The sequence below is a fragment of the Mytilus edulis genome, chromosome 5, assembly GCF_963676685.1.
Source record: "Mytilus edulis chromosome 5, xbMytEdul2.2, whole genome shotgun sequence".
Taxonomy (NCBI): Eukaryota; Metazoa; Mollusca; class Bivalvia; order Mytilida; family Mytilidae; genus Mytilus; species Mytilus edulis.
Window position 1 is genome coordinate 45790681 of NC_092348.1, and position 26833 is coordinate 45817513.

The 26833-nt window shown below is 31.9% G+C and overlaps 1 protein-coding gene across 3 annotated transcripts; it reads right to left on the reverse strand.

Moving 5' to 3' along the window:
* LOC139523778 (protein unc-93 homolog A-like) lies at positions 1 to 25074 on the reverse strand. 3 transcript variants are annotated; one of them, XM_071318033.1, is made up of 5 exons: positions 24940 to 25074; positions 9844 to 11013; positions 8532 to 8667; positions 6211 to 6342; positions 1 to 2146 (listed from the first exon to the last, which is right to left on the reverse strand). In XM_071318033.1, exons 2-5 carry the CDS (start codon positions 10957 to 10959, stop codon positions 1920 to 1922), a joined length of 1611 nt encoding a protein of 536 aa, XP_071174134.1. In that variant the 5' UTR covers positions 10960 to 11013; positions 24940 to 25074; the 3' UTR covers positions 1 to 1919. The 3 variants fall into 3 exon arrangements, with proteins under 3 accessions (XP_071174134.1, XP_071174135.1, XP_071174136.1); XM_071318034.1 differs by lacking the exon at positions 24940 to 25074 and adding an exon at positions 14061 to 14193; XM_071318035.1 differs by lacking the exon at positions 24940 to 25074 and adding an exon at positions 13153 to 13247.
* Positions 25075 to 26833: the final 1759 nt, after the last annotated feature.

A 26833-nucleotide genomic window follows, 5' to 3' on the forward strand; every position in this document is an offset into this window, starting at 1 on the left:
TTCTTCTAATATTTTATTTCACTTGTACATTATAAGCGATAACAAGAAATTACAAGATAAATTATAAAATCATATAGTAAAAAAATCATGTAAAAATTTAAGCTGGAATGCAAAAAATGTGGCATTTCAAAACTTGATTCAATAAGGGACAGTATATACAAAGTGCTGGTACACTTTTTGTAAATAATGATCTTATGTCTTTTCTAAATTAACATTTGTGGACATAAATATCTACAGTAATTCTATATGTTTGTACATGTGACACAATAGTTGCAATACTCAAATTTGAAACTTTGAATTACATTTTGAGTTGACAGGGGGTAACGTCATTGACTACTCATGAGGGTGTTGCACGGTCGGTCGATAACTTCAGTTGCAGGTTATGACCTTTACTATTTTCAAATATTTTCATTTTCATATAGTGTCAGAGTCTACACAAAATTTGTTTTGAATACTATGGAAAGTAGGTCATAATTTGAGACAATGGAGTTTCTTGATATATTATTCATAATTAACATGTTGACTATTATAAAGTATATGAATATTGTGGGACGGTTTTGTTACTGTTTGTTGCTGAACATTAATACCTACAGTTAGAACAATGCAACAAAAACTGTACAACTACTTAATGGACATACTATTATGTACTTATAAATATTTTAATATGCGTTCTAATTAAACGGCATGTAAATCAATATAAAAGCACCACATAGACAGTTGAAGCCTTAAACATTTACTTCTGATAAAAATATGTTACAATACATGGTGTTTCACGGATTTAGAAAAACATATAATGGACATTAAATATATTAAAAAAAAGTGTGAAACCCCTTCTTTATAATTTAGTTTTAAATTAGAAAAACTTATAAAACAGCATTTCGTTTTGATCTCTTTTCAATACGGAATAATTTTAACCTTTCCTCTAAATTTAACATTTTTTTGGTTTATTGGTTTCTTGTAATTCGAGACACAAATAAATATTAATGTCCGTATGACATTGGAACAGTATCTTAAAAACAATGTAGGGATATTTTCAAATTTTATTAATATCAAACAAATATTTAAAATGACCTATAGCACTACAGTAACTGTCTAATAAAATATTTAACATGATTACAATGAACAATAAGAAACACAACAAATAGTTGAATCAACCAAGTTCGTTGCTTTAAATTTACGGTCGAGTAACTTCTTTCACTGGTTTAAACCATATTTTGTGCGATGAATTAAATATTGCAATATAAGATAATACAATATAAACAAATATGAACCAGAAACAAGCAACATTGATAATGTTTACCTTTATTTTTTTGTATATTTTTGTTGGTGGAACTGTTCGACATACGAAAATATGGTTACCCTATTGCTATTAAGGGTCCCGTGTAAAGATCCAGAGAAGTTAATCCGTATCAATAAGTTTGGCATGACAATAAATGATCAAATAATGTAAAATACATAACTAAACATTGTATCATAATGTCGGCTCAGTAACTTTAGTTTCAAACATTGGATATAAACAGCCAGCAATACAATGAAATTGTTACAATTAAATACATTTAAGAGGGTCTGGGTGGGGACTTACATTTCAGTATTCTTTAATTTTAGGTCGTTTTTCTCTCTCGATATTTTTGATCCATTATACTCCTTCTATATATCAAAGCACCCCATTATTCTCTATTCTTTATTGTTTATGCCCTTTTTTGTCCATTATATATTGCTGTGTCCTTTTCTTCTCTATTCTTTATTGTTTGGGTCTATTTTTCTCTAATCTTTAAAATTGTTTGCCAATTTTTTCTATTCTTCAGTTTTTGGATAAAATTTTCCTGCTGTATTGATCCATTATACTCTAGTGTATCAGCCCCAGCTAGAGCCTCATATAATATGAGATTAAATTTGACACAATTGGGACAAAACTACTTTTACAGTGAAAATGGTTCTGGATCTAGAGGTGTGACTGGATTGTTTGTAACTTCTAGCAGCATATATCCCATAACTCCGAACACAAGAGTTGCTCCAACCATGCACACTTTGTAAAGTAAAGACAACCAAAGGGAGGACAAAAAGACTACGGTTAATCCAAATCCCTGACATATTCGGAAACACACAACTGCTGATTCCCGCTTTGTTGTAGATGTGATCAAAATATCTGCAAGTAAAAGATAGAGAGTATAAAATAGACAATTCTCAAGGTACTGTTACACATTATAATAGCAAAACTCACAAAATGATATCTCCTCTACACACACTATTATTAAACGTGTTGACTTGATCTCTAAGAGATACTATCCAACCTAATTACAAACATACATGTACCAATTGTTGGCAAACAAACAGTCATAAAATTGAGAATGGAAATGGGGAATGTGCCAAAGAGACAACAACCCGACCATAGAAAAAAACAACAGCAGAAGGTCACCAACAGGTCTTCAATGTAGCGAGAAATTCCCGCACCCGGAGGCGTCCTTCAACTGGCCCCTAAACAAATATATACTAGTTCAGTGATAATGATCGCCATACTAATTTCCAAATTGTACACAAGAAACTAAAATTAAAATAATACAAGACTAACAAAGGCCAGAGGCTCCTGACTTGGGACAGGCGCAAAAATGCGGCGGGGTTAAACATGTTTGTGAGATCTCAACCCTCCCCCTATACCTCTAGCCAATGTATATCAATGTCATACCAATTATTGATAAACTCTGTCCTCTTTCAACGTATAATATATATTCTACAATTGTATGCATGCAAATTATCTCTGATAGATGTGAAATGCACAGAAATTGAGGCAGAGAAAAACTAAAATATTTGAAGATCGTCAACACAAATGAAAATGCAGCCTGTGAAAACTTAAAAAGACTTAAACAATAAGTGTTGGCGCCTCAAATAACACTTTTTTTAGCGAGTAATCACGTCTGAGGGGGAGGACAGGGGTAAGGGAGACAGGGAGAAAGGGGGTAGGAGAAAGGAGAAAGGGGGTGGGAGAAAGGAGAAAGGGGGTAGGAGAAAGGAGAGGAAGGCTGGGAGAAAGGAGAAAAAGTTGGAGAAAGGAGAAAAAATAAAATATCTCTCCTTTTAAAATTTTTTCTAATATTTCAAGAAAAAATATCTCAAAAGGAGATGTTTTATTCTAATGGGAGAAAGGAGAACGGGGGTAGGAGAAAGGAGAAGAGGGGTGGGAGAAGGGAGAAGGGTACCCCCCTGTCCTCCCCCTCACGTCTGTGCTGACATGAATTATCATTGATATGGTCATATTAATAAATTAACTGTTTACAAAACTGTTGAATTATTGAAATACTAACTTAAGGCTTTTCTACCTTAGTAACAGATTATCTTAAGTTAGCTGTATTTGGCAAAACTTTTAGGAATTTTGGTCCTCAATGCTCTACAACTTCGTACTTAAACGGCTTTATTTGGCCTTTTTAACATTTTTAGATTCGAGCGTCCCTCATAAGTCTTGTGTAGACGAAACGCGCGTCTGGCGTACATACAAAATTTAATCCTGGTATCTATGGTGAGTTAAATTTATTCGAAGGTTTATGAAAATTCCTACTAGTGATAATTATGGTCAATTTGGATACATAGAGACTATTGCTGTTCAGTATAAACGAATGTCGAAAATATCGCACTCATGATACTCAAAATAACTTGGTACACATGCTTTCAAATAAAAGGAAATGCTAAATAAATTGTATCTATCATAGGTCTAATCACTTCACAAATTTGTATCTTTCGTATAAATAAATCATTACTTAGTAATTTAATTCTCACAGCGTAATTACTTGTCTCATTGCCATATATATAACCAGACAGTCTAAATACGTTATTTTACTGCATTATTCTCTATTGAAACTAGAATTGGATTTTGAAAAGTCAATTATTGAGCCAGATTACTCAAATTGTATAATCATTAAATGTTATTCGTTGTATATCAGTAAAATTAACATCACTCACATGAAACAATTAAATATATATTACAATTCCAATATTGGACGCCAAAATAACTCTTAGTACATACTTTCATGACATCAATAGACAGTAGCATTGAACATTAAACTCAAAATAATTTGTTGATTACAAAAGAAAAAGACATACCATAAATAGTAAAGCAAAACTATAAAATGTACTACATGAACGAATGAAAACACCTCTGCAAAGATACCAGGCTTTGCCTTTTGATTTGATAAGTACGACAAACGCACGTTTTGTCTTCACAAGACTCAGAACTTGCGTTTCAAATCAAAACAGTTAGAATACCAAATGTATTACGATCTCAAAGAACATTGGACACCAAAAACTCAAAACATTCTGTGCTTAATCTGACCATCTATGTAATAACATATAAAATTGCAAATTTGACTGTTTCAAATGATTTTTACATTTGATGCAAAATTCATTGCGACGATAGACTTCTGCGTCCATTAATCAATTCAGCTTTTCTACGACCACAAGTAAACTTATTTGATGTCCTGTAATATATAAAAGACTTAAAATGATCTTAATCTAAAATTGACAATCGACACATGATTTATTCATTTCAAAATGCCAGAAAAATGGAAGCGATGTGTTCTTGAACAAATATATGTCGGTATAACATCAATCAATATCAAAGAAAGCGACTTTCACAACCTTTTATATTTTTGACAAAAAAATCTATATTTCAAGCCTGAGAATATGTTTCCAATTAATTAAACTGGCAACTTGTCAATTATTATATGGATAGATCACACAATTCAATTATTTCTGAATAATAAAAAATGGATAAGGATGATGATATATTTTAGCTGATATGATAAAATATTTGTCCATCCAAACATTTTTCCTTACAAGTAGCGGAAATGTATTTGATCAAATACATCAATCAAATAGAGAAAGGCATAGAAGTATGCAAAAATACTGCCATTGGTTTACATCCAATCGATTATCACTTGTTGGTTCGGCCATGTTGGCATTCGAGAGCACCTATAAGTTCATTCCGGTGTATGGTTCAATCTCCAGTTTTCTATGAAGTAATTCTTGGACTGAATTAAGGATCTTTCTGGATTCATCTGTATTCCCAAAAAACTTAGCTTTACTTTAAATAAAAATATAGATTTTATTTAAAGACGTCCTTGTTACACATTTATAAGATCAATACTTGAAACTAGCGGTTTTTTTTGGGGGGGTAATTTTTGTTGTTGACATTTTTAGACGTTCTTACTTCATATATAGTTGTAGTAATTGAATAAAATCAATCTACTCATTTGAGAGGACATCAAAGTGCGCTGCATGTGGATACTGTGAATTAAAGTAAAGATTCAAATACATTATGACAAAGGGTATGACGTGCAATTAGCTTAGGGAATATTGCCTCGAGCGATTTTTACATCTTTTAAGACTCCAGCCGATTTAAAGCATGACATTTAGCATAGATACTTTCCTAATTATGAAACCGTGTATTAACCTCTTGGTTTAGTGCCGTTGGGTTTGCTGTCTGATTAGCGCGTGCCACATACCTATTTTTATCTACAAAGATAATTATGCAGCCAAACAACAGAAATTAAACGACTTCAATTATTTGACGAAATTCACTTCAATTCCTTTTTAATAACTTATAAAATATATTCCTGTAGAATGGGTATGTCACATGCAATATGATGTGATACACTGTACTTACAACTATGCATGTGAAGGAAGATGTCTGGGAATGTCTATTTTCAATCTTTTAATATTAATCATGATGTGCATCAGCAAATATAAGAACGTTGTGGATTAACTTATCTTCTTTTTAGACTTTTGAAATTTTGATCTTGCAAAATTGAAAACAAAAACTATATATGGCCAATTATATATGACACCTCCATAATCTTTCCTTTCAAACATTGATCTAAACAAGTGGTACAATTGAACGATTTTCCTTTACAAATAATTATTGCTATAATAGCAAACTCTTTTACTTTCTGTCAAGCCCAGTCATTTTAGTCATTGATTCAATTTTATCAATCTATTCCCTTGTACAAAGGCTAGATATATAGGAATATATTTGCAGAGATCATCTGTTCCTAAATAAACAAACATACAAGATATGTCGGTATTAACAACAAATTCCATATATGACTATCTAGCTAAATGTCAAAGACGAATATAAATTACTGTCTGCCAAACATTATGTAATCAGCAAAATAAAAAAAGATGAAAAAGTAGACATTACACATATTATGCCAATAGACTTACTTTGAATTTGGGATTGCCATATAGCATCCGTAGCTCCCCAGAGTGCCATGAATCCGAAAATAGTTAAAACGGAGTTATCACGTGGCTCCCAAACATACAATAAAATAAGCAGACCCAGTGTAATTAGAAAACCTGCAATAAAATATAGATAAGATTACTTTTATTACTTGGCTATTCGGTTAGAAAGCAACATAAGAGTTCTAATAGACCACTTTCGAGTTCATCCGTCACCGGCAAAAACTTGTCAATTATGCGCGCCTTTATGACGTCATTTACCAGATAGAGGGGATCGCCTGTATCCCTGCACTATTTACGTTCATCAAGCGTCTTAGTGATCGTCGTTGTGCAGGATAAACTAGAAATAATGGTTGTTCTGTAGGTACTTAATGACAATTCCCTAATGACAGCAGTGCTGATTGTCAATTTTGAGAATTTAATTTGCTGAATAATGCGTACAATATAGAATTATAGTTTTCCAACCACTCGCTCAACATTGAAACGGAAGTGACGACGCCCCTAAACGCACAAATGACGTTCACTAAAACCAGAGTTTTTGACGGAAATGCATCGAACTCGAAAGTTGTCTATTGCATTTCCCACTTTAAAGAATAAGCCGTTATCACTGAACGATCGTATGAACTATATATACTGCCATGGTAACCTTATTGAACTTTTTTTTTTTTTTTTTTTTTTTTTTTTTTTTTTTTTAAAGTTTTCAATATTTCTCTTTGTATTATAAATCTGATGTATTATTTAGCATGTTTAGTTCTATGTGTATGTGATAGTCTTATCTATATGTTGTCCTAAATGAAAAAGAAACTGTTTGTGTACCGATTCTTTTTATAGTATATACACTTTTGATAATGCATGTGCGTCATTATAGAATGAAATTAAAAACAGTGTGGCTGTGGCCATTGATTGACAAATTAAATTCATCCATTGACTGGGACAATTCACACGAACGTTTGTCTGTAACGACCACTGTTCACGACGTACCTACGATAGACATTTAAACTGTGGGGTCACCAAAGGTTTCTTAACGCCTTTAATTATAAAATAATTCGAAAAATTAATCAGGAATAACCTTTATGTTTTGATTTATATAATTGATATAAATCAAAACATCGTGTTATTTCTGATTAATTTTTCGAATTACTTTATTAAGGTGTTGAGAACCTTTGGTGACCAAATAGTTTAAGTGTCTTTAAAAATTACATAGTGAGCAGTGGTCGTTACATACAAACGTTCACCTAAATTGTCCCAGTCAATGGATGAATTTAATGTGTCAATCAATGGCCACAGCCACACTGTTTTGAATTTCATTCTAAATTTAATCAGCGTAATCTGCGTTTGCATGATGCCTTTTCCTCGATTTGTATATCTTGAGTAACACGACTGACGTATCGACTGTTTTTGTTTAGAGCACCTGAATGTATATCATCTGTATTTAATCATGTTAGTAATGTTTGTGTTTCTCAATCTTCAGAGTTTTGGTGACAGCTGTTTGTCTTGTCAATCGTCTTTCTGACATGTTAGTGTTTGTTTTCTTTGCGACTATTGTTTTTCTTAAACATGTCAATTATACCTATGGTATCTTCCGTCCCATTTTTAAACCAAATATTGCGATCACAATACATAGTTCAATGTGACATAATGTATCCCTTTCTCATTTGTATACTGTTTAACAATTTGCTAATTTGTGAACTATGCTTCCAGTGCTTCCAGTAATAGAATTTCATTATCGAGGAAAGTTGGTATTTCAGAGGTTTAACATGAATAGTGCGTACATACACCCTCTTATAGTCTTATATGTGAATGAAGTACTTGTATTGTTATCATAGTTTACTATAAGGTCAATTTCTGTTAAATACTCTTTACAATGAGATACATGTAATTTATTTATAATTGTACATTTATACCTTGAGGTATTGATAGCATATCAATAGAGCAAATAACACAAAAGCATATGAATATAAAATGAGAAGTGTCTAACAATAGTTTTTTACAACAACTCTTCAAGTAAACCAATACTAAGCAGGTGTAGTGTCGAGTCATTTCAGGGCCGACGACTTTGTGACGAATGGAACGCAGCTGTTTTATTCTACATGATGCCAATTGATTATACAGATGAAAACACCAACTCTACAAATTCAAATTTCCATTTTCGCTTTTCCTTGAAATCAAAGAAAGAAAAGAATAAAATAACAAGCTTTTCTGGAATTGTACCTTCATCATGTTCATCGGGAACGTTCAAAGACACATATTTGATAGCCAAATTTTTCGTTTCTAAAACAATGTGTACACAATAAGAATTGACAAACCTTTCAGAATGAAAACAATAGGGCGGAACCTTCTCTGCATTCTCTCGAGCAATAGAAGAGTAGCAAGTTGACAGGTCCCATAACACATCATCATATATCCTACTATAGACAGTCCTAGCTTCTCTGTACCATATACCTGTATCAAAAATAAATTGTAAAATTTATACATAGTACCAACATCAAGTATCTGTACAGTATATTGTATTCCGATTTACCTTGTTTGCTTTAACCATGCGTAGACGGTCACTTAGTATTCATTTTGACACATTACATTCCGTTATACATGAATACATTACAAATAGAAGTGTATCTCGTGTAATATAACAGTGTTTTGGAAGTAATATGATTAAATGTGAAGACATTTTAGAATAACTATAGTTTGATGCATGAATCCGTATGTATGGGTTTTCCCCCCTTATCTTGAAGGCCACAAAGTTGCTTATAATTGGGGGGGGGGGGACAGGGGGGTACCCTTCTCCCTTCTCCCACCCCTCTTCTCCTTTCTCCTACCCCCGTTCTCCTTTCTCCCATTAGAATAAAACATCTCCTTTTGAGATATTTTTTCTTGAAATATTAGATCATTTTTTAAAAGGAGAGATATTTTATTTTTTCTCCTTTCTCCAACTTTTTCTCTTTTCTCCCAGCCTTCCTCTCCTTTCTCCTACCCCCTTTCTCCTTTCTCCCACCCCCTTTCTCCTTTCTCCTACCCCCTTTCTCCCTGTCTCCCTTACCCCTGTCCTCCCCCTCATAATTGCTAAAACAGTGGCGGATCCAGAACTTTTCCTAAGGGGGAGGGGCTCTGACTGACCTAAGGGGGGCCCCTCTCCAGTCGCGCTTCAGTGATTCCCTATATAATCAACCAAATGTTTCCTACGAAAGGGGGCGGCCCCCCAGCCCCCCTGGATCCACCTATGTTACATTTCCTTAGTTTGCATTTTGGTTGATAGCTGTCTCATCAGCAATCATACCACATCTTCGTTTTGTATATATGTTATGGTCACGTGCATGGTTTGCGTATCTATATTTAGAAAGTTTTTAGTAACAGTACTTCTTCTGGTTGTATATTCACCAGTACATTACCATAGTGACATTGTTGTTTCTACAACTCTTTTAACTGCATAACTACCATCAACTCTGTTATGCTAATGGCCACAGCGTCCTTGTTATCAGATGTCCCGTATGGACTTTGACGTGTAACAAAGCTGCTGAAGTTGAAGTCGAGTAAGCTACTAAAGTCAAATTGCTGATTACATTCTATAGTGGCATTTGTTGCAATTATTTACTACAATTCGTATTATTTTAAGTTGCTTACCATAGTGACATCGCTGATAACTACAGCTTGCTGCATACCAGTAAACACCATCAGCAGTCCTATCATTGCGCAACTTTTAGTTCTAAAGAAGCTAAGAACATCTCCAAGCTTTTCAAGCAAACTCATCTTTCTTTTATTCAATATTATGTCAGGTTTCCGCAAACAAAAGCCAATTAAGATCATGGCAAAGCAAGAGAAAGCAAGATAAATAAATTTGAGAATTTCTAAGTAATCTACCGGTTCTTCTATTTCATTTGGCCGTTTCATATGATATCCAAACTTGCCTACGCAGTTTTCTGTACAGTTCAGATGGTTCAGATTGAAATAAGTTTTATTCAAAGTATGCATATTTTCAACAGTACCATAATTTAAAACAAGCGATTCGATTAAGTTTCCAAGAATCTGAGCACAATGACAAAATATGACAAATACGCTTTGAAATTGTCTGATGGATTTATCTACCCTGATACCAGTTATGGCTGAGTAACTGGAACCATAGCTACCAATAAGTAACTCTTGAACAGACCACAACGGTGCTTGTAAAAAGCCAAAAATAACCGAGGCAGGAATAAGTGTCATATATGATGGGTACAAGTTAGCTGCAACATAAAACACGTGACTTGCTACAGCCAATAATATCAATCCTTTAGGTCTGGCATTTTGAACTAACCATGGTGAGATCGTACATCCAACGATAAAAGCAGCATACATTGAAGATAAACAAATAGTCCCCAGATTATCTATAGGGTAAATACTACTTTGAATATTTCTCAGAGGCAAGAATGACATAAAAGCTAACATAAGTCCACCACATAACGACAAGAAATTTTTCCAAATTGATCGTCTGCTTTGGAAATGTTGAGTTTGCGGTAGTAATGTTTCAGTAATGGGATTTTTGTTCATTTTTATCTTCTGTAATTCTTTCCACTCGTCGCTAAGACTTGTAGGTCTTTTCATTTTTCCAAAACCCGTTCCATGTTCAGTGAATTCACTTACTCGCTGGGGTTCACTCTGAGAACGAGACAGCTGTCGACCCCAAAGAATCGCACGCATTTCAGAATGCGATACGTTTTCGCTGTTCTGCTCATTCTCCATTTTAGAATCCTCGTCCATCATAATAATATGAGTGTTTCTGGAATCGCTAGTATTCTAATATTGTCTATCTCACATCTACAAAAGATAAAAACTCAAATAAATCAGATTTTTTTGTATTAAAAAATCGAAAAACACATTTTGGCCACAATAAAGTTTATATGCAAATATTTCATTTTTGCGTTATCCTAGCTTAATTAAGTACCATGGTCAGGATTGTTTTAAAGTTTACAATAGACTGGTATATAGCGGTCCATTCTAAAATATCTCTTTTAGCTTTAAAAAAATCCAAAATTTTATCCTCCTGTTTGTAAATTGATATTAATTTGATGTACAATGCAACATTTTATCTCTTATCTAGTACTTTGCTATGATTACTATTTGACTTGTTTGTCCGAAGTTAACTATTATATTTCGTAACACCATTATATGGGGACGAAGTCCCCAATAACAGTAGAAAATTCAATAAAAAAAAAAATCGGGAAAATTTCCCGAATTTTTCATTGTACTAATGAACTCAAAATCGTTCAATTTTTTTTATGTCATGTTTTGAAATCCCGGACCTGCGCAGAAATGTACAATATACTTCCTTTTTCCGGTCTCGTTTGTATGGAACTTTGAGTAAAATATATATTTATCAGTCTAGTATAAAATAGGAAGGAACGTGCAATACCAATTTCATTTTTAATAATTCCTTGATATGAAAAAACGTTACCTAATGATAGCGTTTCTTTGTTTACATTGCATATGACGTCATAATTTAAATAACGTCACAACTAAAATCCCTAACAACAGAACAGAAACGTTACGGTATTTCCGTTTCTTTTTTTTTGACAAATAATTAAGTTACAAAAAAATAATTCATACAGACTTCGTCCCCATTTACAGGTAATGCCTGCCTCATATTATTGAAAAGCCAATAATATCCATCGAACTGGTCCTAATTAAAACTAATCACTGTCAAAATATAGAGACAATCTCATCAAATCTGCTATATTTTTCACATAAACGGAAACATCTTCTATTGATCCGCCATGATCCTCTGTGTTGGATCATGGGACTGAAATAAATATCTAGTTGTGTTGTAATTATAGTTCCATGTTCATTGCTGAATTGATTACACGAAACCGACATTTCTTTGCGTAATAGTAGAACTGATTACTAAATCGATATCAAAAGTTAGAAAAACATGAAAAGTAGAAAGACCCGTTCGCTGTAATTGTGTAAAAAAGCCATAATTTATAAATTTAAAAAAAAGTTAATTTATCTGACAAGAAACTGTAAATGATATTTTATTTTTCTATGTCATAAACATTAATTTTCTTTTTTAACAATAAAGAATATAAGTACCAATATACGCAAATCCATCCGATTTCTATAAAGAAACCGTTGCAAAACCTAAAATTTGAACCCAAAAATTAATTAAAATGAACTCAAGACATAATTCGATGTTTTGTCTGACTACAGTAACTGTTAAGCACATTCTGCCATGGAGATATATTTGTGCCTACCTTATAATGGCTTATGAAACAAAACATAATTATTGTAAAGGTTTAATTCAATCAATATTTATATTTTTGTATGTATAGTATATATAAATAATACTCAAGGACCTATGTCCGAGTTGTTACATACATATATCCTATTTAAAGTAGTTCGCTCATTTTGATGCAGCTAGCGTTCCTCGTCACTATATATATTATGTCTTATGCACAATTAGTGTTTTATTGGTCATAAAGGACGACCATTCTATATTTAAGAAAAGGGGGGGGGGGGTATTTTTTGCGTATTGACTCATTTTCATCTGTAAGTTTGCTTGCTTATTTTCATTTCACGGCTTAGCCGCGCAAAACTGTATCATCACTTATAATCAATTGCTTACTGCACATTTATGGTGCAGAATATTTATTTTTATCCTGTCTTCTGCAATTAAGGTTATTTGTTTTGCAGCTCTTGTCAGGCGTTGAAAATCCATTTTCAAATCCCCTCACATTTCCTTAAAATATCATATGGTCGTATCCTTATCGATGTTCCAATATATTAAGATATCAAATGTAACCATGTGTAACTGCACACATGGAACTGTAAATGTAGTGGCAGGGCATAATGTTATAAATGTATCCTTTATTTAGTACTATAATTCTACTTTATTCATTATGATTTTATGTGTTATTATCATTATTTCATATATATGAAGAAAACATGCACATTACTTACAATATATCTCAGTCATAAACTGCAGTACATGTGTATATTTGTTTTGCAACAGACTCAGTTATTATAAATCTAGGACAACATGGACAAGGTCACACGATATTTGACGCATACATGTACCACCAATGACAATTTATCTTAATTTCTCAATCACGTGCATACTGTATGCATTCTACTCGCATCGCAATACAAATTATGAATGAATTTATGTAAATTTATTATATAGTATAAATCAATATTAATAAAGAACATATATCTTGTTAAAAATTAATCACACATTATTAACCTCTTAATTCCCAATCTTTTGTAAGAAATGTATCTTTAATCAATAACTCACAAAATTGCCGAGCCAACTGAAGTGAATTAAAAAGTATACTTCATTTTATTATGCAAGAACTACATTCGAATAACATAACTTAACGAAAGATGACAAAGAGCATTACAGTATATGTATTTGTACGAATAATTGTCTAGATAATAGAATAAAAAGAGCATAACAATCTTCGATTTTAAAAGCTCTCTTGATGTCTCTGCCTGAAGCATTTCAGATGTGTTATACTGATAAGATTTATTGAAACAATATACAAACATTAAGTAGAATTTGCACTATGGAAATTGTTTATTTCTTTTTTAAATATGTTACGTAACCCTTAAAAAGAACTGAGAAACGGAGACAATTTAGTATTTCTGCATTGTTTTTAGAATCGCGTCACATAAGAAGTATATTTTGTCCCTTAGAATTTAAAACAAATACAAAGTAACTTTAAAGTATTAAAATGCTAAAAATTTCATTTGCGATGTCTAAAACACATTTTGTAAGCCTGTCAAAATAAAACAAAAATATATTATAATAAAGTATTATTATTGAATTTATTTAACATGTGTACCTTTAATGCCTTCAAAGCGCTTACCTTCAAGAAATACGTAAAATGTACCGTCAAAATTATATTATTATTTAAGTTTTAACTTCCCAATTATTAGTTTTTAGACATATACAATATATTTTACATCATGTGCTAATCCATCGATGTAAGTCACGTGTATATTTGAAGCCTGTTCCTCATTTTACCAACAACTATGTATATGTTAAATGGTCATTTGGATGTAATATGTCAGTTTTACATGTAACATGCAACATGTTTTTCATATTATTATGTCAGAAATGACACTTCAGTACTTTAGTGACCAAAGTGTATTTTTTATTCATTATAATCATAATTGTGAAAAGAATCTAACCAACTATGCAATTTCATAAGTTCTGATCGTATACCTCCTGTTTTTTGCCAGACAATTTTATCTGAGAAACTATCCACATTTTGTAATATTTCGCTTACACTTAATTACTGCCCTGACATCAAAATATGACATTTGAATACGGTAAGAGAAATTTAGCACACAGTCTGGGTCGATACCGTTGCTGATGGCTAATCAGTCCACAAGTGTGTCATTAGCTCAGTAGTCTGCTCGTGTCTTAAATCTAATGAAATATTTGTCGCTGGACGTTAGGCAAACATAATCAAGTAATGAATCTATTTCGTTTTGCCAGTACATCAGACTAGTGATGCATGCTTCTTTTTTTTTTAAATTCGAATCATGCAGCTTTTGCTTGACACATTCATAACGAGACTTTAATATCAAATCAATGACATAACATACTGTGTTTCATTTAGAGATTATTTAAGTCTTTGCGTCATTCCATACTATCCTACTAGGCATTGGGAAATTAAACAATTTTCACCATTAGATTACTCTCAGAGGGTCTGTATGCATGGGGGTTTAGAAGAATAGAAAATCGACAAAAAGAGCTGAATAAAGAAAAAATATAAAGAATAGTGAACAATGGGTTGTTAAAATATACCGAACGGAGAATAATAAGAATAATTTATAAAGAATTGAGAAAAACGGACGCAAATCAAAGAAATACAGAATTGAAGGGTCCTCGATCCAGTCCACCTTTATAGAATCATCGTATTATTTAAAATCCTTAATTACAGCACCTGATCATACCTACAAAGCTTTAGGAATTATGGCACATTTTATTACTGCATTTATGTTGCCGATGAGGAGCGTGTTTAACTGCTACATTCCATAAAAGGTGTATCAAATTGACTATTTCTTATCGCCCGATTAACATGTCCATACACATGTATTTTAAAGTTATAAAAAAATAAGGAGATGTGGTATGGTTGCTAATGATGCAACTTCCCACTAGGGTCAAAATGACGTAAATTTGTGCAACAAGAGCTTACTGTACGGTTTTCAACCAATAAGCATGATAAACAATGTTCAGGCTGAAGAACTCGACGCGTCAGATGTAATATTATACGTGTTTAATTTCAATTGGTGGGACGAATTCACAAGGCTGGTCAAAGGTAAAAAAATGAATGTTAGAATTGCATATTCTTTGACGATTCTACAGCATTTTAGCCTTCGTCCATAACTTTTCTCGCCGCTTAACATGGCTTTTAAAAAGAATTTTAATTTTCATTTTTGCTGCAAACTTCAATGTTTTTGTTATATGACGCACTGTTTCTAACCAAAAGGAATTACTTTTGTATATGAAATGCAATTATTACATATTCCATCCGATAACATCGTGTGTGTTTTCGCTTAAAATGTCCGTCTAATTATTCATTGTTTTTTTGGATAAAATATCAAAACTCAATCTTGCTTCATTTATTCATTGAAAAAAATCAACATAGAAAAACAAAATTATGTTTTTCCTTAACTTGGTTACCGAAACGACTAAATTTAAATAACCATCTAACAATCAGTACGATAAATTTTTACGATTTGACAAAAATACGAATTGTTATATTTACAGTTTTTTTTCAATCTTAAAATATAGGTTACATAAGAAGCACATCCGATTTCCCTTAGTGCTATGCACCTGATTATCTTAGAGACACACGCATCGTGCTTTATTCTTTTTAATATATTATATAACCAATTTTTCATAAACGAAATGGATTATCAATCGATATAAATTTACAAAACATTTAAATTACATAAAAATAACACTTGTTTTTGAATAAACATCATTAAAAAATAAATGCGGGAAATGCATATCAATTGATGTGTTTTATCCAAAGGCATTTATTATTTAACAACTTTTTTAAAGCGTTATTCAAAATTAAAAAAAGTGTATATCAGATATTCGTTGAGAAAGATATTGGTTACATGTTACCTCAACGCATTGTTTTATTAAGCTAGTACACAACATTCACAAGGTGCATTTGTAATAAATACTCCGAAGGACATATCACATTCTCTTTAATATGCGTACTAAGCGGATAACGTACTCGATTTAAGCACGCTGTCAAGAGACCATCGAGATGGTTTTTAAATTCTTGACAAATGTCAAAAAAGACATAACCATTTACAATAATTTCAATATGAATACTTAAATTTTATGTCTGTCATATGAAATTAGCAATATAGCAATCATATATCCCAAAAGGTATCAACTATGTTGTCTAGATATCCAGACAGAAAAGTATTTACATACTTAAAAACTAAGCCGTGACAGTAATATCTTTTCCAAGACATCTATAAATTGACTGAAGAATCTCATTTGTTTTTGTCTGTAAATGTTTAGGCATACTCCTACACTTTATATATCCTCAGATGGAAATTAGTTCGCTATTCTTTACGAATTCAAAATTGATTTATCTTTCTTCTTTTGCATAGTATTGCACTGAAATTTGTTTTTTTCATTATCAAATATATTTTCAGGTTTTGTTGTAAGCATTACCACAGTAAGTTTCATTGACCAATAAAACATTTTAGCTAATGTATGATACCTTTTTTTTTCCATATATTATTTCATAAGTAAAATGTATGCTTTCCAAGGGAACATGAAAAACCATAAGTTGAAGAAAAACAGAGCATACCAAGGACCAGACAAAAAAGATGAAGACACAAACAACTGTCAACAAAACACTGTAGGGAATAATAAGCAACAAAGCTCACCCCTCATGAATCCTATCAAAAACAGGGACCGAATTAAAGATGACATTGTATTTAGGTGAGGTTAGGTAAAAATTAAGAAATTAAGAAATTGAAAATGATACTATAAGCTGGTAGAGCATCAATTAAGGATAAAGATAAGCTAAAAATATTGATAGGCCATGGACCTTCTTTTCAAGATATTCGAGATTTAAAATATGGCGGGAAAAGGCTGACTCGGACTTTTACCTTATATTTGCATTGGTATTATTTGGGTCTGAAACCAAAATAAAAAAAATTAAAAATCTTCTAAAATTTTGGTAAATGACCTTTCATGAGCTATTAAGTCTTATATGAAAAAATAAATGGGTGTTATGGGGCAAAACATTTTACATTGTATTGTATGGGAAAACACCAAGGAGTCCGAACATTTGACACAAATTTCAAAACCTCACCTAAGTACATCCTTAAGCTATTTTTTATGTTGCAATGTTACACTACTGTTTCATGTTAGGGTGAAGGTTGGTGCATGTTAAAACGTTTAAACTCACTGCATGTGTATGCATATGTCCTAAATCTAAAGTCTATTGTTCAGTGTTTGCATGGCGTTTGTTGGTGTGGTTCAAAAGTGTGTCTCGTTTTTTTTTTTAAAGATATTTATACTGTTGTTTTGTATGTTTGAATTGTTTTACACAATTCATTTTGGGGCCCTGTATAGCTGCTGTTTGTTGTGAACCAATGCTCCGTATTAAAAGCCGTACTTGACCTATAATGGTTTTACTTTACTTTTTACAAATTGTGACAAATTGTAACTTTGATGGAATGTTGTTTCATTGGCACTCATTCCACACCATATTTATGTTAACTAAAGTGATGAAGTTTAAAGGCTTGAAATCTTAAAATATATCTAAATTGTTTCATTTCAAGTAATATTTGCCACTGGACGTAAGCAACCAACAACCGTTCGTTACCATGTACCGTATACCGTAATTACAACCAAAGGGTTTTTCACACATAATATTTACAACTAGACATAAGTATATAAATGGCATAAACTCATCATAGATACCAGGACTAAATTATGTATATAAGACATTAATATAAAAACGGCACAATTTCGATTCTGAAACTATAGTTTTTCAACTAAGCACGACCTCTTATATCATCCTTTAAAGCAATGTTGTATAATTTTGTTTGATGTTCAGTATGGTACTTAAGGCTGCCGATAATTTGTGTCTTTAAATGCAATATTAAATGCAGTTTTACGTAACATAGGAATGGCTTTATTATCAGATCAATGTCCCAATAAACTGTGTTTCATTATCAGAATAAAAATCAAAACCTTTCCTGCATGCTAGGCCATTATTTATCTTGGATTGAAATATAAAGCCCAGGATATTAAATTCCAAAATTCTATTACATTTCCATTATGTTATAAAAAAAAAGTAAACATGCTTAATAACACATTTTGTTTAATTATAGAAGTCAACCAAATCAAGTTAGGAATTTAAGGAACTAAGTTAATACTGTGTTTTATAATTTAACAGTTCCATCTTTATTGCAATGTCCCGTACATTATGTGTTTCAATAACATTTGACACGCATAGATTGCACAAATTCTCCTTCTTCATTTTAATAAACTAAGTTAAACCCTCACCACCAAGTATGTGTTACGCATACTCGGCGAAACGAGAATGAAGAACAAGGATACAACCCAACCCTCTCCCAAACCCCTTGTAAGACTATTTGTGTGCTTTCTTTTCAGTTTTTTTCAAAAAACAAAACTCTGCAACTAAAAATGTACCAAATTGAATATATTTTTGGCTTTTTTCAACTTTTTTTTATTCGAGCGTCACTGATGAGTCTATTGTAGACGAAACGCGCTTCTAGCGTACAATGTATATATAAAATATAGTCCTGGAATCTATGATGAGTTTATTTACAACCACTGGGTTGATGCCACTGCTGGTGGAGATTTATTTCCCCGAGGGTATCACAAGCCAAGTAGTCAGCACTTTTTGTGCTGACATGAATTATCATTGATATTGTTATATTTATAAATTAACTGTTTACAAAATATTGAATTTTTAGAAATACTAAGGCTTTTCTACCTCAGGCATAGATTACCTTAGCTGTATTTGGCAGCACTTTTAGGAATTTTAGATCTCAATGCTCTTCAACTTCGTACTTTATTTGGCTTTTTTCAACTTTTTGGGATTCGAGCGTCACTGATGAGTCTTTTGTAGACGAAACGCGCGTCCTGGCCTTGAAGGCATAAAACTTTGCTCAGTGCTCGGAGCACAAAAATCATGCTCGAAACATGAAATCTAGCAATTTGATTGGTTGATTTTCGAGTCTGAGTACAAAAATCATGCTCGAAAGTTTTATGACCGTGAGGCCAGGAATCTATGATGAGTTTATTTAGCATGTTTGGTGTGATAAAATGTTTTGAATGATTTCAATGGTAAATAGAGTATGCAAACTGCATGTACATGTCATATGTAATTGTTCTAAAACAGGAGTTTAAATTCTCATTTTTTGGCTTCAAATTTTTCATATCATTATGCCGTACTTATTACTACGCATTGAACGTGGTAATACAAGTTCAGAATATATTTCACCTTTTGAATTATTTTTTTTGGGCTCGAAAAGCTCTTCTTCGGTTTCGATTACTGTCGATATCGAAACAGTAAACACAGTTTTCGTTTATGATGTACACAAAACCGTTAATATTTTCTAATTATTAATTTCCCTTTGCGACATGAATTTTTCGTCTTAAAAAAAATCCAATATTAGCATAATCCAGATAATAAAAAAGTATGTTTGGAAATTATAACGCTTGAGAAGGTGATGGCTGAAATTAGATACAGTTAGACACGTTGAGAAAAATCAATAGAAAAACGTTATCATGTGTTAGCAGCCAATCGATCAAACAACAACATTCTGAATAAAGACAAGATTTTGTTCTGAAGGATTTTTTTTGTGTTGGCAACATCTCTTTATCATCTTAGAACAAGGCACGTTATATAGAAATTGTATTTGCATTTGTCGATATGTCTTTGTTTCCTCGTAGAATGAGTAAACGCCTAATGAATATTTTATATCTATTACAAATCTATTGTTTTCTAAAAGACGAATACTCTTTAATAAAGGGTCGGGTTGTGGTTCTCATAACAGAGAAAACATGCTAACAATAAAGAAAGGAGACAAATGGACAAAAATATTAGATCATGGAAATCAGTGAGATTCAAAAATGTACAGAGAATAGTAAAAATATTCGAGGGTCAAGTTGTATTTCGCGTAATGGGAAAAAAAAAAAAAAAAAAAAAAAAAAAAAAAAAAAAAAGAGACAAATGGGCACAAATATTAAATCATGGAAAAAAGTTAGCTTCAAAAATGTACAGATAATGACCTAAAGATGTTCCCACAGACCATTACACAAAACATCAATTCTTCTGATAATCCTGTTTTCATTTGTTTTTGATACACCAAAACAATGATTTTATCATATTGATACAGAAGGGTTGAGTTTGATATATTGTACATATAGGTACCAGTCTTGTATTACAACTCCAGTTTCCGGTGCATGTCAAAACATTGAGGGAAACAAGATTGTGCATTTTTTTCTGATTTTTTTTCTGAACTCAATTTTTTCTGTTTGATTATAGGTTTATGCTGAATTGAAACATATATATAGACTTTAAAAAAATCTTGCATCTTTTGGGGGATATCAATCCAGGAAAGTGGAAGGATATCATGTTTACTGGAAGTGGTGCGGCCTAGTAAAAACAGCAAACAGAAAGTAGAAAAAAAATGTTTTGACTTCAGGATTACGTAACTTTTTATTCTTCATGGCATGACCCACTTTTTTTTCGATTAAATCACAATTTCACATTAGTACATATTACATTATATGAACATGAAAAACATTTTCTATGTAGCATTTTTTATTTTTTTTATTTTCAAAGATCAGCTGTTTTGCATGTAAGCCTATGGATCAGTCAATTACAAGACTGCAACCTATAGCTTTGTTCATTATACCTACTACTGGCGAAAGAAAGAAATTTTAGTTTCCAACGATTTGTGTATCTTCAATGACATGCCAAACTATTCAATTACGGATACAATAAAGATCAGGAATAGCTAATAAAATAAAGAATGGAAATGGGGAATGTGTCAAAGAGACAACAACCCGACAATATAATAGACAACAGCGTATGCATGCTCAGTTTGGCAGTTTTGGTAGTAATGTTTCACTACTAAAACATACCAAATAACCTCCAGAGCTCGGTAATCATTATATTTTTTTTCTTGACGTACCACAATGTACCAACATATATACATTCTTTACAATAGATGAAATTAATACTGTATGCTAGAATGCATTTGGTATGAAATTATTGACACAACACGTACTCAGACAACCCCGTCAGGTGATCGTCCCATGATATGTTTTTTATTTACCATTTTACCACAACATTCATATGTACTATTACTTAATTAATAAAATTGAGAATGGAAATAAGAATGTGTCAAAGAGACAACAACCCGACAAAAGAGCAGACAACAGCCGAAGGCCACCACTAAGTTCACCTGATCAAATAAGCCATAGAATGCCTGCGTAATTATAGGCATTCTATGATATATTTCGAGATTACAAGTGTGGACACAGATCAGTGTGGATAGTATGTTTGGATGTTTGACAGTGTTTTGTATGAAAAAAGAAGTTCTATGTTTTTCCAATATTATTAACTGTGTTGCACAATATGACAACCAACCTGAGCATTAGGAGAGTTGTTTATTTAATTCGAGATTATCAATAATGCAGCGGTCATTTGTCATTTTATATCATTTGATATAAGATATTTAGAAGTTATTTGTGATTATATAAAAATCACTTGAAAAATAATACAGAACATTGATGGTATCCCTGAATTGGCATCAAACCAATCAAACCTTCAAAATAAATTACAATCAGCGAAAACAGAGAAAAACAAAATAATAAAAGAAAACACAGATTCCATGTAATGCCACTGGGAGGACTCTCAAGCTATTTAACGGTAACACATTAAGGAAAAATGGACACCAAGCTACATTGTATATCACAATAACGATCAAAATTAGTGCATGTTTACCCAATAAAATTTTCCAATTAAGTGTGTGGTCCAAGTCTTTTTTATTTTTTTTATATAAATTTGTCAGAGGGTCATAGTAAATATTTTGTCAAAATTTTGTGAAAATTAAACGACCTAAATTAATTTTATTCAAGGTGTTTGGTACATGTACAACCTCACTTATGTAGATACTGTGTAACACAACTTGAAACATATATACCTGATATAAAAATAATAAAGTCTAGTATAAACTTGATGATAATGAGTGCTTTATAAATTGTCTTAATTCACATTTAACAGAACAGTGGATATGGAGAGGCCTTTTCTTAAATGAAAAAAGAAGAAAACAGAACAGAAACAGAAACAGATCGAAAGATTGGATAATTATGTATCATCTTGGATTTTAAAAGGTTACAGAGGAGAAAAACAGTCATAATTTCACCAGTCACATCCTGCACTATAAGAAATAAACGATGCATAAAGAAGAAAGTTTGAATTTATTGATTTCATTTCTGAATCATTAACTGTCAGGCGATAAATCAAGACAATTTTTTAGAATAATATACATTCAAAGATCATTGAAGGATTTGTTGATCATCGTTTGAAGTTTTGCACACAAAAAAAAAGATCAGAGGAGTTCTGATTAAACTTGCTAAACATTATTGATTTTGTGGATTATACTTTATTGAAGCTGAAAGTGGTTTTTGTGCAGCGGCCAATATTACAAATAAAAAATAATTTTGTAGCTTTATCTTAATTTTTAGAAGTAGGATTTCCACGCGGACTTTTATCTGATCCAATTTCTAAAATATTGCAAGTAATGTGTGCATGCATTGTTTGTACAACTCGGGTAGTGTTCCTATGGATGTATAATTTTGATTTGAACTGTTTGCTATCCGTTGATACGGTCTAGTTTTATGAATAAAAAATATTTGTACAGCAATCAATTCATAACATTATTTTTCAAGAACAAACACACTGTACAGTTGTAAACAAAAGATGCATGTCTATACAAAATGAAAAGGTCTTCGTCGATTCAAGTTTTAAAAAACAAATTGTAAATAAATCAAACTGAAAGATTTATAGTTACCAATAATCCATCAAATACATTCTCCGAATAAAATTGAAAAATTAGTTATGAAAAATGTATAAGAGTACCAATGGCTATATATGTTACAGATCTGTTTCGTCGTCTCTCTATTGCTGTTTTATGAATTGATTTTGTGTTGACTCATTTGAGCTTTGATTTCTGATGAATATTTTTTTATTTTTGCATTTTGACTACTGTTAAACATAATTAGGCTAAGTTAGAATTTAGGTGCTGTCTGGCGATATTGATAAAAAATAAACCATGTCAATCTAAAAGACAACAAAAAATTAAAAAAAAAACTGTTTAGTATGAGAAGAAACCGTAATGGATTGTATACGAGTTTATATATTCAAGAAAAAAATTGGCGAGACAAGGGCGGAAGGATTAGGTCTGTGGAATAATGATACAATTGAATATTGGAATAGATATAGACATGTTTATGTCATGTGGAAACAATGACAAAAACATAATCGATATCCTGTTCCGAAGCACATGTTTCCTGTGTTTTGATTTATGGATATATATGTGTGTCTGGAGGGGAGTTCTTCGTTTCGTTATTTATTATTAAATAATTTTCTGTATTTTTTACTTATTTTTATCTTTAATCTTGATTCCTTATGATTCAGCACCCCATTATTCTCCGTTTTGTATTTTTTTAAATACTTTTTTTCTCTTCATTCTTGCTTTTTTTCGTAACTTATTGTGCACTGTTAGTGCATAATTCTTTCTTTAAACCCCGTTCAAACTTTCATATCGTAATTTTTAATTTCTTTTAAATTAAATGTATTTTTTTTTACATCAGAGGAAGGGTTTTTCCACACCGTAGGGCTTTCGTGGTATTTGCCGGAACATTCATTACGTAGACGCTTGATTATTAAAATGACTTTTATATATTTGCTCTAAAAAGTTTTAATGGTAACACTCGTAAGGGTTTTTTTCTGAATAATTATAGTCGGAGTATAATTAATGAAATTAATGTTCAAATGTTGGACTCAACGATGAATGTAGTTCTCAAAATGCCAGTTTTTTTAAAGAAAGGTCCTTCGTCCACTGCCTATGCATATTTACCTTCTTAAAACATTATAATTCTCCAGTACCCGTGATGGACACTTACTGACTATGCTTTAACTATTCAAAAACTATTCTCATGTTATGGACCATGTCAATTTAACTTATGACTAAATTTAGTCGTAAGATTCGAGCTACTTAACAGTAATTAATGTGCAATTGCATTTTATGTGTGACTTATCGACAAAATGATTCACAACTCCAGAAAATGTAAGGTATATGAATAATCAAGTATTTCTGTTATACAATGTATATTTATGGAATAAGTATGATAGTTGGAGTACATGCATCATTTTCGTGCAAAGTTCGAATCCAAATATTACGTAATATAAATTATGCATATGCATGATTTAATTCTATCTAAGGTAATTAAACTACCGGTACGTTCTGGTTGACAATACAACTTTAGTCGGATTATTATAATCATATTTACTAAATATAGAAAATAGTGTATTGTGAATCACAAAACCACGTACGGCGTGATTGCACATACATGTACATGTAATTAAATGTCAAGCACGTATGATTTATAATTATTAATACATAAATTTACAAAAATTTAAACCTTACCATTTGTGTCTTTAGTAGCAACAACTCCAGTCTGATATGGAAGAATCCGATCAATGCTACTGTTCATTGCTTTGTCAGAGAAAATATCAATAATTAAAAATAACTTTCAACACGCTTGTTTCATTGGCCAGTGGTAAGGGTATTGGTGTTTTTATTAATTAGGTCTAGGTCGATATTTAATGAGTCAAGTAGTGTTGTAAAGTTGAATAATAGATTTATTCAATGTATGAACAATCATAACATGTAAATAACTATATACAAAGCGTGTATGCATATAAAGTTCAGTGCCCTCTATTGGCCAGTGGTTATTTATTGAATTGAATTGATCCATATCCAAAAGAAAACTAGAAAATCATTGCATTCCTATTAAAACAGTTCTCCTGATAGTTTGATATATGCAAACGTTAAAGAAGAAAAAAATTAAAACACACAACTGAGAATATGCCATGAAATAGGAGTTCCTTCATAATATTAGTTCCAAAACGGAACACATATCCTGGAATATCATTTCCACTGGAACAGATAGTACAGCATTTTCTCCAAACGGCATAAAGTGTACATATTAGTTGTTCTAACAGCTACAAATCACTGGAAGTGTTTATAAATTAACAAATGATCAATGAGAACTTTTGTTAGGTTAAATAATATAGACTGACTTTTCCGAGCATTTTTCTATTTCAGAAAGCATACAAATGTACACGCTAAAGATTATTTTGTTAAATCCGTTATATACATATATCTTTGGTTCTAAAATCGATTTTAAACCTATGAATATTGTGCTTTCGGAGCCATTTTCTTTATTGGTATCGATATAAGATAAGATAAGATAAGATATATTTCATTTCCAATAGTGGACCCATTACGGGCATAATCTGTACATTGATTTTTTTATCACACAATTGCAATAGACAATAAACAAAATAAAAATAGAAATACGTTTGACAAAAAACATGAAATATAAATTGAGTTAATAATACATGTAGTCACATATCAAATCCTGTATGTTTAGTGATTATTGACCATGCACCAGAAGTAGCATCACATCCATTATAGAAAAAAATAACTTTGAGTTAAGTCCTTCCTCGTGGCTGATGCATATGAGCAAATAGTATTGTTGTTCATATGCAGGAGTCACCAAGGGCAGGTGCTTAAAGGACGGCACTCAAGCCTCTTCACAGAAATTTGAAAAAATCTAAACATTTTACAACACAAGCATAAACTAATATTTAAAGATATAAGCGGGGCCATTCAAATGTTTTAAAGTTCGTATTTTTATAATCATATTTAAACGGGGAGAATAGGGAGGTCCCCGTGAAAATAAAACGGTCTGAAAAGCCATTTAATGATTTGTTTGCACCAGAAAATTTATATCTAAATTCACAATCTCGTTTGGTTGTCTATATAACCAAATATAAATCATAGATACTCGTTGAGGCATAATATAGTAAAGACATTTGAAGGTGATTGTGTAATGCATCAGACTCAACAAATAAAATCGCTTCAGTGACGCCCGAAGTCATAATTAAGTTTAGAAATCTAAAATCTAATACAGAAAATGAATCGACGAAGGATAATTGATATATTCGAAGAGGACAAACACTTATAGCCACATCCGTAGAGCTAAGCACAAGGGAAATATATTCTGGTTTCTTTAAGTTTTCTCACTACGAAAACATATAGGGGAGATTGGGGTAAGTGGACATGTGGGGTAAGTGGTCACCGCGTTAGTTATTTCCGGTAGCTGTCTTAATGCGAGTTGTCTCCCGTCGGACACGTATTTAAAGCTGCCACTTTGAAGTTATATCAATAAAGTAACATCTCACTTTAATAGTTATATCCGATATCTGGAATTACAGGAGAGACAGAAACTGCTTCTGGAGCACATGAATCCATC